The sequence below is a fragment of the Pygocentrus nattereri genome, chromosome 3 (assembly GCF_015220715.1).
Source record: "Pygocentrus nattereri isolate fPygNat1 chromosome 3, fPygNat1.pri, whole genome shotgun sequence".
In the NCBI taxonomy this organism is placed as follows: Eukaryota; Metazoa; Chordata; class Actinopteri; order Characiformes; family Serrasalmidae; genus Pygocentrus; species Pygocentrus nattereri.
In genome coordinates, this window is record NC_051213.1 from 17,284,754 (window position 1) to 17,297,256 (window position 12,503).

The 12,503-nt window shown below is 39.6% G+C and overlaps 1 protein-coding gene across 11 annotated transcripts in view; it reads right to left on the reverse strand.

Moving 5' to 3' along the window:
* The window catches only part of mef2d (myocyte enhancer factor 2d), a 70,323-nt gene that overhangs the window by 5,775 nt on the left and 52,045 nt on the right, over positions 1 to 12,503 (reverse strand). For 3 of the 11 annotated variants that reach the window (XM_017682020.2, XM_017682022.2, XM_017682021.2), the window contains exons 5-12: positions 11,955 to 12,162; positions 11,106 to 11,162; positions 8,556 to 8,734; positions 7,439 to 7,468; positions 5,815 to 5,929; positions 5,104 to 5,320; positions 3,076 to 3,144; positions 477 to 527 (exon numbers count right to left, since the gene is read on the reverse strand). In XM_017682020.2, coding sequence (XP_017537509.1) covers positions 477 to 527; positions 3,076 to 3,144; positions 5,104 to 5,320; positions 5,815 to 5,929; positions 7,439 to 7,468; positions 8,556 to 8,734; positions 11,106 to 11,162; positions 11,955 to 12,162 — 926 coding nt within the window. The remainder of the gene's footprint in view (positions 1 to 476; positions 528 to 3,075; positions 3,145 to 5,103; positions 5,321 to 5,814; positions 5,930 to 7,438; positions 7,469 to 8,555; positions 8,735 to 11,105; positions 11,163 to 11,954; positions 12,163 to 12,503) is intronic. The other 8 variants (XM_037537358.1, XM_037537360.1, XM_017682027.2 and 5 more) reach the window with 6 other exon arrangements.

Consider the following 12,503-nt stretch of genomic DNA (forward strand, 5'->3'; position numbering starts at 1 on the left):
TTTTACTCAAGAGGAAGAGAGAGGTAGAGACAGAGGAATGCAATAAATACTTCAGCTTTATAGATTTGTACAGCTTAACTGATTACAATGCTAAGTACACCTCACTGCTCTGTTTCAACACAAAAAGCCCAATTCAGCCAAACGTGGAAACATGACAAAAACACAGGTTAGCCATCTGCAGCAGCAGGAAAACAGAACAAGAACAAGAAAAAAAAGACAGAAAGAAGGAAAGAGAGAGAAAGTGCGAGAGAGAAAGCGTGAAAGTGAGAGCAACATTTGTGTGTATAAGAGAAAGAAGGGGGGTATATAAATGAATAAATGAATAAATAAATGAGAGAGAGAGAGAGAGAGAGAGAGAGAGAGAGCGAGAGAGAGAGAGAGAGAGAGAGAGAGACAGACTGACAGCAGTAGTAGGGAACAGGCAGGCAGTCAGTGAGACAGACAGAGAGAGGAGGAGGAAGAGGAGTGTACAGTACCAGCTGAGCCCTTCCTCTCTGCCCAAGAGTAAGCTGGCCTGTGAGGTCACACTGCAGAGAAAAAGACAGGCGAAACACATGCTAGCACCTACTGATCAATACTCACCCCCCCAGAACCCCCCGGGACAGACAGACAGACAGACAGAACCCCACACACACACACACACACACACACACACACACACACACACACACACACACACACACACACACACACACACACAAACACACAAACACACACACAGTCTTTCTCTCTCTCGTACAACAACAGCTACATGGAGCTGTTTTACAACAGAAGATGATTGTAGATCAGATGCTCATGCAGTAGTCAAACACACATATTCCACTAAATTTTCTGCAGAAGAACACTGCACACTCAGTAACATTCACATCACCAACAAACTGACTCAAACAATAGTCACTTAAAATACAAGAAAGTAACCTATGACATAGTAACTTATTATCAAAAACAATATAATAATAGTCTATAACACAGTAACTTGCACTCCATAGTACAACACAGTAATCTACAGCATACAACACAGTAACTTATACTTATCTTTAACACAATAGAGTAACCTATGACCTACAATACAGTATATGAACTTATGATCTACAATACAATACAGCAACTCATTATCTGTAATACAATGCAGTAACCTATAACCTGTACTACAATACTGTAACCTATAATAACATAGTAACTCATAATTTACCATGACTTAGGACTTTTAGAAATATAACGCGGTCAATTATAATCAATAGTACAGCAAAGTAACCTATAACCTGCAATATAATGTAGTAACTTCTAACCTATAATACATACAGGTCACTGCAACCTATAATACGAGTTACAAAACACTCTCTCTTACATTGATTTTGTTCTGCCAATTACCACAAACAATAATTTTGATGTTTCTCTGTAATTACAAAAGAACTGAAAACCCCACTGACTCACTTAAACAGGTAATTACTGAATTCTGTAAATGTTTAAAATACATATTACATAACATGAATTCTAAACAATAACCACTGCGCTCAATTAGCAATGACCAAACAGGTCTTAGGATGAGGTAGATATGAGGCAATGTGAGGTGAGATATGAGGCAAAACCATTTTGTTCCGATAAAGTTTTATCCAGCCTTGGAGCAATATGTTAAAAACAGTTCTAACCTATGAAAACTGTGCCCTCACAACATTGGTAATGTACATGCCTCCCTCTGGAAAACGAATCTCATCTCTAAAAGAACAAATGAAGAGATTTACATCTTAATTCACAAATACTTTTGAAACCAAGAACATGTTTTACTTATGGATTAAACACACTTCCTATCAGCTTCTATTTAAGTAATTTTCGAGTCACTGGGTTTTCTATTGTTTCCCAAGTACCTAGAAACTTGTCAGATTTAATGTCCATGGTAATCAATCATTACAGATGTAACAGTTTAGGTTCTAAAATGTTTAAGTATTCCTTTAAACATGTACGGACATGTAACTGAGTTTGAACAGACTAAAGTAGATGATAAAGCAGATGAAGCAAAAGTTCTGCAATATCTATTAAGAGGAGCAAGAAGCCAAACAATGAAGCAATTTTTCCATCCAAAAACAACAGCAAAAAAGGACATTTGCTTTCACATACTTTCACAAACTCCAACCCTGATGCTAGAAAGGTAAAACTCAGTTTAAAAAACAAAAAACAAAACAAAACAAAAAAACCTCCCTGAACCTTGATCACAGATCACTGTAACCTGGCAAAAAGGAAATATGATTTCATAACTAGGAAAACAGGAGAGAAAAGCAGTGAGCAGCAGGACGTTTGTGACACTTCATTAACATTTAGATTGCAGGGAGCAGGCCAAGCAGGGGCACAGACCAAGAAACGCTCAGACAGGAAAAAAACAAGCAAAAAAAAAAAAAAAAACTCAAGAATTCAATTTTGTGTACATAATAGCACAGCACAACAAATACTGCCAAGCACAACACGCCGTATCATAGCTGCATTGTTAATATATAATGAAACTCACTACATTAAAAAAATACTACATAAAAGTATTACTTTTTAGTGCACCTCATATTTCTTTATAGCAACAAAAATCATCTACAACTTAAAAATCAAATTAAATAATCATGAAATTGTTGAAAATCACCAGATTTTCACCATCATGTGTTTTGGGAGATTCACTAAGACTCACTGGGCAACAGGGGGTGTTGGACTCAAACGGAGTCTTTATTGTGTCTACACCTTAATAGTAGCCATGATAATTACTGACATTTTCCATAAATGACATCAAAGCTCCCTAGCATGACTTGACATCCACCTAGACAACAGCAACAGACACAGATAAACAAGGTAACGCGACAAATAGAAATCACAAAGGATCACAAAGCAATGTACAACTCCGGCATGACTGAAGTGAGGAGTGCTGCTAACAGAATGGCCTGCTGGTCAGCAGAAGCACACTGACTATATTTGAGGCTCAGTCTAAAGCAGTAGCTATGATGACCAGGCCCCTATCGACTGCAGACAGGACAACAGTGCATGACTGGCCAACATAGTGCGGGATTGGTTAAGACACAGTTCCCTTAGTGGCCTATTCACCTGAGGTTAGCAGCCAGACCGGAGATGCAGTTAGCCATCTCCCCGTTCTGTTTGTCTGCACCCCACATGCTGTGAACAGACGAGAGAGAGCACACACAAACACACACATACACACAGAGGGCTGGTTAGAGAAGAGATACACCCCCCCCAACACACACCAACCCTATTAACAGGAGAGCTCATATGGCTAACAGTGCAGTGAGAAACAGAGTAGTGATTATCACGTGCACCTCTTTACCCTGCAAGAAGAAGTCAGGAACACATGGCTGAAACACCTTGAGCCACTGCCAACCACAGAACTCTGCAAGCGTGTGCATGCGCCTACGTCGCTGTTATTTAGGTCAACCACTCATGCAGAATACACAGGCAGCAGACTGTGTGCTACTGTGCCTATGTCCTTTAGCCTTAATCTGAATGACTTGTGTGTTAGCATGGTGCTACACAGCTCATTTTGGGGCAAAACTACCTAAAACAAAGCTGTGGTCCCTGCAAATCTAGTGTTTATTTGTACTAAACCTCTGCAGGTAAACTCTAGCATCTAGAAATAGATATACACAGATATTGTGTTAATGCTATAGATAATCATACAGCTGAGCTGGTCCTGATCTATGCCTGAAGCTCTATACTCATACAATGTGTACACTGGTTGGGTTTATGGCATTAATATACTGAATATGACATGGAAAGCTATAAATGCAGGCCCCTATCCCCAACTGAAATACTTTAGCTCACAACAGCCAAGCTGCACTGTACAGATTTAATTTTCATAGGGCAGCAATTGCCATATAAACAATTATGGTTAACAAGAGAGTTGCGACAAATGCTAAAAAAAATTGATACATTGGAATATAACTGAAACATTCGAAAATGGAAAAACCGAATACCTATCATATTTACTTTTATGAAACCATGCACTTCCATGAGCAAATAAACGCTTGTTTACAGAGCTAAATGTGAGCATGGTACCCACAACACACAGCTGCAAGCTCTGCATACCATATTTCTAGCTAGCTAACATGTTAGCCAGCTGTTCAGAGCTGTAGAGAAATTATTCAGACTGCACCAGAAGTTACACCATTACAAAGCAGTTTTGAACAATGTAATTTCAAAAATGTAATTTCGCTGCAGTTCACTGACAAAAAAAAAATTCATTATTGAAATTGTGGCTGAAAATATGCTGTTTCCTGTGCCACATTCTGCTGTTCAAACCAGTAATGTTTCAACCAATAAGGCTGAGGACTAGCTAGGATCCCTGACTTGGCTATGAAAATAATTATTGATTATGCTTAATTACTGTGCAGCATTCAATACTAGTTAAAAGCATTTATTCTTTTATATAGAATGTTTAACTATTTGTAATAATATATATATATATATATATATATATATATATATATATATATATATATATATATATGTATATACACACATACACACACACACACACACACACTATAGCTACAGCCCTAATTAAGAGATCGTTTTTTATTCACTGTACGAAGATAAAAAAAAACAAACAAAAAAAAACAAAACAGTAATACACCTAAAGTGATGAAATTGGCTGATTAGCCATCTTCCTAGCTATTGATGCTTAGTAGCTGCCAAAAGTTGACAGACACAGCTCAAGCTCAAGTAAACAAATGGTAATTTTTGTCTTCTTCTAAAGATGTTATAGCACCAGTCTGTTGTAGTTTTTGTAGGACCCATGATGTTTCTCAATAAATGCATTTGCTGCTTTTTTTCACTGATGCATTGAATCAGGCCTAGAAGACACCAAGGAAAGCTTGAAGTAAACCTTATAGATGCTTTGATATAAATGTGTAACTCCAGGCCAGAGTTCTACAATGCTCCAAAAAAGTTGCTCAAGTGAGCAGGAAGAAAAAGCAATGACTGCGGGAACCCACTGCTGACATGCAGTTAGAGGTTAGACCTGTGCAGGTGGTAAAATACATGTGTGAAAGATACTACTTATAAGTATGTGCACCCATACAAATGTGTGTGTTGCATGTTTGTCCATGCAGAACTTACACAAGGTTACTGAGTGAAGCCAGGCTGAGCTGCTGTGGTTGCTGCTGATGCTGCTGTTGCTGAGGCTGTTGCTGAGATACTGATGGCTGCTGCTGTGGTTGCTGAGATACTGATGGCTGCTGCTGCTGTTGCCAAGTAGTTACGTTGCTTGGCAACAGCGCACCCTGCGGCGTGAAGGCCTGAAGGGCTGTGAGATCTGCACTCGTTAGCTGATACTCTACAGAGAGAGAGACCAAGGCAAAGAGAAAGAAAGAAAAATAGAAAAAAAGAGAAAGAAAGAAAGAAAGAAAGAAAGGTGCAAATTTATGGATGTGTTCTTTTTTTAATTCAATTCAATCTTCAGGATAAACAGCCTTGTGCATAGTCCTTTCTATATCTTCAGGCTAATTTAGAAGGTATTTGTAAACAAAATGAATGCAATCAAGATTCTGTCTCAAGTAGAAAGACATTTACAAAATCAAACAATAAAACACAGATGGATGGAGAGAGATGAGAGAGACAGTCGATTGAGAGAGAGGGAAAAAAAGATTATATCTGCTGAACAGAACACCATTGACACAGAGCAGTTTTACATGCCTTTAGCAACTTCCTGACCTGAACAGAAAAAGTAGAGGTTCTACAGTGATCTGACTACAGCTTTCTTGAGCTTGTATGTCCTTAATGCTTATGGCGCCTCCATGCTGTCTTGTATTAATGCTGTCACTCCCTTACCTGTGTTGTAGGCAGTTGGCATAGAGAATGGGGTCAAGAGGCTGGGCGTTGCCACAGAAACCACTGGAGTGGTGAGAGGCTGGGTCACCTGGGAGGCACCCAACCGCTGAGCATTCTGGAAAAAGGAGAGCGAGACAGACATGGAGGGCTTATTGTCAGTTATACAGGATAAAACACTTCACCCTTTGTGCACAGAACAGACATACGGTCTGTACGTTTACCACCACAGAAACCAAACTACTCCAACAACTTTTACCGATAATTCGTACTCTCCTGACAGTATGAATTATGCATGGTGTCAAAGGCATGCTGAAAATGCTCAACTCTCCTGAGGGCGTCGAAAAGGCTGTGTTTAAAAAAAAAAACAAAAAAACAAAAAAAACAAAACAAACTTCTGAAGTCCCCCCCCCCTTGTCAAAATAACTATTAAGTACAAGTTAGTTATATTTAGAACATATTTCTGAGGAGATTAGATACAAGATTCACTTGCATAAGGAAGGTAAGAGTCAAAGGAAAATAAGTAGTAAAAAACACAGGAGATTCCAAAACTAGGACAAAAAAAAAAAAACAAAACAAAAAAAAAAAAAAAAACACATCATCATCAGACATATCATACTTATGTTTGAGAGATAGAGGAAAATCAAGATTCAACATCACTGAATCTGTTTGGGTTTACTTTGATCACGAGATGCAGAAAATGCAAGCAACGTCTAAGCCTGAACTTTGGAGGTATGGAAAAATATCCCTGCAGATTTTTTTTTTTGAAAAACTAAAAGCAAGTCTCCTTAAAAGAATGCAAGCTGCATTAAAAGCAAAGGGAGGACACAGTGAATACTGGAAAAAATATATTTGGTTGTTGCCGTCAACTTTCTCTTGAACCCCCCCGACACTGAGAAATGATTAACTTGTATTTAATGCCTGTTTTGAAGGGAAACGAATTAAATAAAGGGTGGTCTCTGACTACCAGTACTGTGGGTTAACTATGCATCCCTGTGCACACACTCTCATCTCATTGAAAGCATGCAAGATAGAGCTCCCTGAAGTGACTGTTTATGCTTGGTTGTTTTCTGTCTTTGATCCAGTGTGTCTGACTCGTGTATAAACATGTGTGAGTGCACTCAACACTTATGTATGTGTACTCCACGTGCTAAGCCAGTAGAGTGTATGGAGTATTTATCATACACTGCTATTTGGAAGTGAGGCACCATTTGCAACAAATGAACACTCTTGCTGATAAATCACAGATTACACACCATTAATCTGTTACTGATTCTGTTCACCTATATCGACGTTTGTATTTCAACACAATGCTGAACTATATATTACTAACCAACATAGGCTAATCATTTGCTATTCTGTGTACCATTTCCTCAACAATCTGGAAAAACATCTATGTACTACATTGATATCTAAGGAACACTGATAACCATTATTTCAGCATATAAGATACAAGTTTAGGTATAAAGTACCGCATTCATCTGAAAAAACTCTACTGTTTATGCCACAAAAGTCAAGCATTACAGTGAGTACACACAAGACAGGCATTCACAGCACAACACAACAGACATCAATTACTGACCAAAACTTCACAGCACAACAGTCTAGAAAAGGGAGTTGTATTCACCTCACTCACCAACTCCAGCTCCTCATCTGTCTGCAGGAAGCGAGGGGTGGGGGGGCGGACAGAAAACATGGATTATAACTCTCCACATACAGACACTCATACCCTTCATAAACACCAAGCACCAAAGCGCTCCAAGGGGAAAAGATGTATAAATGGACTCCCATAAAATGTTCTAATGCATTAGGCAATGCCATTAAGCCTCTGTAATAACCAACAGGGGTGTTATGACGTATATGAATATTAATTTTTTTTCTCGGTATTGAAGTTCTGAAACTACGTGCTGTGAATCAAATACAGTATTAGTCACAGAAATACTGACTTTAGCAATTTCCAATGTTCTATTAAAACAGTCCTTGATATTAGTACAAGAGATAACAACCAAGAAATAAATAAAGAGAAAAAAAAACTCCCCCATGCTGCACCGAAAACCATCTGACCTTCGTAAGTATGTAAATATATTTGTCTTCTAAGAAAATTACTTGCCATCTGGTGTTGGTTTTACAACTGGAGTTTGGTCAAAGACAAAACTAACAAAAGCAGTTGCCATTTCATTTATATTACACTAAATACCTTTTATATTACATTAAATTTGTGTATTATTACATACATTAAAGGGCCTACATTTTTCTTTTATTTTAGCTTTTTCCTTGAAGGTTCACATACAATTGTTTTGTGGTTTTATGTACCAAAAACGGTCATAATTATTTTCACATAACCATTTTCTAACCTCTCATTATCCCTAAGAGTTAAACAGACTGTTTTTGTTATGGTGTCTTTAAGACTGATATGTGTAAATGAGCTGTGTTATGAGTCCTGTACTGCAAACCATCCAAAAAGTAGTTTAAGCTGAGAAACTCCTTGTAACTTCAGTGTGAATAGGAGGATATTATTAAATAGTTTGTTTTCTGTGAAATTACAAAAACTCTTATTTTGGAATGCAAAGTCTAACACTTCAAAATCCATAAACCTATACACTAATTATTGAAATGCTCAATCTCAATTTCAACTGTTTTATGATAGCTTATTAATTATCATCTGTGATATTTTGATGTTCATGTCTGGTCAGTGTGTGTGGCTTGGCTCAGTCAGGCTGTGTGTATGCTGCAGTAATTCTCACCAGCTGCATGAGGCCCTTGCTGCTTTGTGAGGTGATGACCCGGAGGTCCGGCTTACGACTGTTCACCATCTGAGGGCTGGGCGGAGGGGGAGACTTGGCCGGAACTACTTTCCCCATGCTGTTGCCGTTGGAGACAGAGAGGAGGCCTGGGGAGGCCCTGGCACTGATGTAGCCATTAGCTGCAGAGAGAGGGGGGGAATGTGTCAATACAGGCTTGTATGGACAAAACACACAGGCCAGAAAGCCCTCAAAAAAGTTTGCTTAAACACACACACACACACACCGCTATGTACATTTGTTGCATTTTGCTTCCTACCAGGAAAAACAAAGTAGCTGAATATTTGCACAGCAGGAAAACATTTGGACTAAGCCTAATACAGTTCATCCCACCATGTCATTTGCATTTTGTAACAACACTTGCTCAGTGTTGCAAATGTAATCCCCTGTTTTTCAGGCTTATAAACCTATTATGACATAATTGGGGGATTAATGGCAAGTGGTTTTTAATCTGTGTCCGTGTGGCACAGGGCTGTGAGAGGAAAATCTATAATGAAAAGCAACAGACTGGCAGAGACACAAAATCTCTCACCTCCACCAAGAGACTAGAATGGATAAAACTATCAAATTGATTTCTCTGAAGTTTTGTATAAATATCAATCATTTCAGCAGGGATCAGCAAGCTGAAAGAAGTTTTCTTTCAGCTTGCTAGAGGGCAGTGTTTCCAGTGGACAAGGAACAGACACATGGGGGCTTTCCCGAGGTTCTCGAAGCACTGAAAGTAAACAGTGCACTCTATTCTCTCACAACGATCGGTGAGTTTAGCAACTCTCCCTAGTCTAGCTTTCTGAAACGCCTGATGTATACGCTCATAAGGGTATGACATAATTACTGTTACAATGTCTATATCTCTATGACCACTAATGAATGTAACAACGCAGAAACTTTCAGAGACATTTCAACAAGTCAAGTGAGGAAAACAATATTGAGACTTTATAGAAGACAATCACTTAAAAATGTAATAAAATAACCCCATTAATGTTTTAACAATGCTGCCATTACTGGCTGACAGCACTTAGGGCAAATTAATGAACTGCCCAGAAATCAACACTAGATGGTGTTTTTATTTCATGGTAAGTCTCAGTAGAGAGCCCAATCTCAAAGCAACAGCAACAAAAGTGTTGGACATTATGAATGCCATGTGTTGACTGGCTTTGTCACACTTCAAATGGAAACATACTGCACACTGAGCTGCAACACTGTGGTTGGAAGCGAGGGCTAGTGAGCTGCCCTCAGCACCAGGAAATCCAGGGCGCAAAGTTTCCCCAGACTTGTGGGGGAAAAAGGGACACGTGAATGCAGGCACACCTGTTTATGAGTGCACAGCTCAGATGTACAGTATGTGTCTGTAATTTTACATGAATGATTAGAAGTGTATCAAGACAGGTATTGGTTTTGTATGAGTTTATATGTATGAGCCCCTCTCTCATGTCCCTCACAGTCTTCCTGCTCTCTCAGCCCCCCAACTCAGAGTCCGATTACTCCAGGCCGGGACCGGGAATGGCAGGAATGTGGTGTGACGTCAATGCTGACATTCCCTGAGCTCATTCTCAACAGCAACAGCTGAGAATGGAGGCAAAGAAGGACCGAGGGGCAGAGAATAAGAAAGAAAGGAAAGGAGGAGGGAGAGGAGGAAGAAGAAAAAGAAATAAACATGAAAAAAAGAAATGAAAGAAAAAAGGGAAAAGAAAGAAAGAAATATAAGTCAAAGAAAAAAGAAAAGGGGAAAGAAAGAAAATAACTAGAAAACTAAAAAGAAAAAGTAAAGAAAGAAAGAAAGAAAGAGGGAGTGGGAGAGTGGGAGAAAGACACACGGACAGCAGTATAGTACATAAAGGAGAGAGGAAGCAAACCAAATCCTGTCATTGTGTTCTAATTGGTTTCTTGGTATAACCAAGTTCTACTCAACCATGTAACAGCCATGATCCCTTGTGCTGTTGCAACAGTCACTACACAACAAACTGACCAGTGACCTGTGATCTCTAAAGCGTCCACTGGCCACATTTGCTCTTTGATGAGCAGAAGCGAGGGGCTTGAATCCACAGCTGTTAGAGTGTGTCAAGGCTGCCTGCGAGGAGAAGCTTTTGGCCAGGTCTGCACTGCCCCCTGGGCTGGGCTTACAGAGCAGCATAGACAAGTGAGATATGAGGAACAGCTGAGAGTGAACAGGACAGGAGAGCATGGGTGTGTGTGTGTGTATATATGTGGTTGGAAGGGGGGTGTAGTCCACACCATTCATGTCATTCAGATTCGTCAAATGTCATTTTGTTCACCCTGCCCCTTCCCATGATCCCCTGGGGTAGGCTGTTTACAAGCTTGGAGAGCACCGTGTGACCCTCAGCTGCTGATGACTAACAGGTGTGAGTGTGTGTTTGTATCTGTGAGATTGGGGTGCCCGTCCACAGCTTTCTCTGATAACACCTCTATCATAGTGTACATACATACAGCTGCTCCTTCTGCCTTCCAATGCCTATATCTAAAAAGGTCACTCACCCACTGGACTCGGACATGCTCCATTTGAATTGTTCAGGTCACCTCCTAGAAGAGCACCTGCAAGAGAGAGTGAGAAAAAAATAAAAGGGATTGGTAGGATTTTAAAGGAATGGTTTGGTCAAAAATGTAAAGCACACGATTTTCCAAAATATGCACCTTATATGTAGTCGATCAGCCAAGAAATGTTTGGTGTCCAAATTTTGCATTTGCAGTTTAGCACAGGAGCTACAAGTCTAACATCACTAAAGTACACAAAGCCAAATTGTTTCTGTTAATACATTTCCAAAATTTCTCCCCAGCAGCCCAAGTCACATCTAGGTCTTTAATAAATTTTCACAGATTTGACAATTTGTACACTACTAACAGTGAACTACAAAAATCAATAAAACTTTAAAGTGAAGCCGACGTGGTGTTGTGCCTAAAGTCATGTGTTTGCATGTCATGGCACAAAAATGCTAGTATTTGTTAATCTTTAATTTACTAATTAAATTATATTTTTGGGAAGGAGTTTATTTAAAAAATTAGTGACTACTATCTTCTTTTGATTCTTAGCTTGTAGCTCTGTGTATAAACTAAAAGAGCAAAAAGTGGACACCAAACATGTGACAAGTGAAAAATTGCGTAAGCAGCTTAAAGTAAACCATTCCTTGGTCCATTTATATTGAAGTTATAAGCAATGTTTCAGCCTGGACCGCATTTCAGAGAGACAGAGAATAATGTAACTTATATACTAGTCTTGGAGGCACAGTAACAAAAAACAGTTTAACAAGGTCTTAATGTGCCTTAATTTTTGGTTCTCAAGTGATCAGCAAACCCAGCCACTCTTCACTCCCTCTCCTTCTCTCTCACCTGCACTAGCGGGTCTCTGCGGCAGGCCAGGAGACACTGTGTTCCTCTGCAGCTGTGGTTGCTGTGGTGACAGCAGGCGTGGATCTGTGAGCGTGGAGGTGACGAAGGAGGTGGTGACGAGGCTACTGGGATTGCTGAAGGGGAGAGGACTCTGATTGGACACCGGCACTGTGACTGGCATGGAGAAAGTTGGTGGCGGCACTGCAGACTGAGAGAGCACAGGTAGAGAGGAGAATCAGTGATAACACTGTCTCTCTCTCTCACAGACAGCTATATATGCCCAGAATGACACACAAAGATATACAATATGCACAACAACACATTTTAATTGCATGCCAGTGACTTGTGCAAACTCCCAAAAGCAGAGCATGTGCAGCTACAGAAGTGCAAGTTAATTTCATTTTGTCACTAACATTAAAGGAGCTAGTCAGCTGTGCTGCTGCTCTCATATAAGCTATAATTAGATATTAAACATTTAGACTGCTTCACAACGGGACATGTCAAAATCAAAATATGCTCAAAGTTTGTTTCAGGCTCAGATTGCACAGC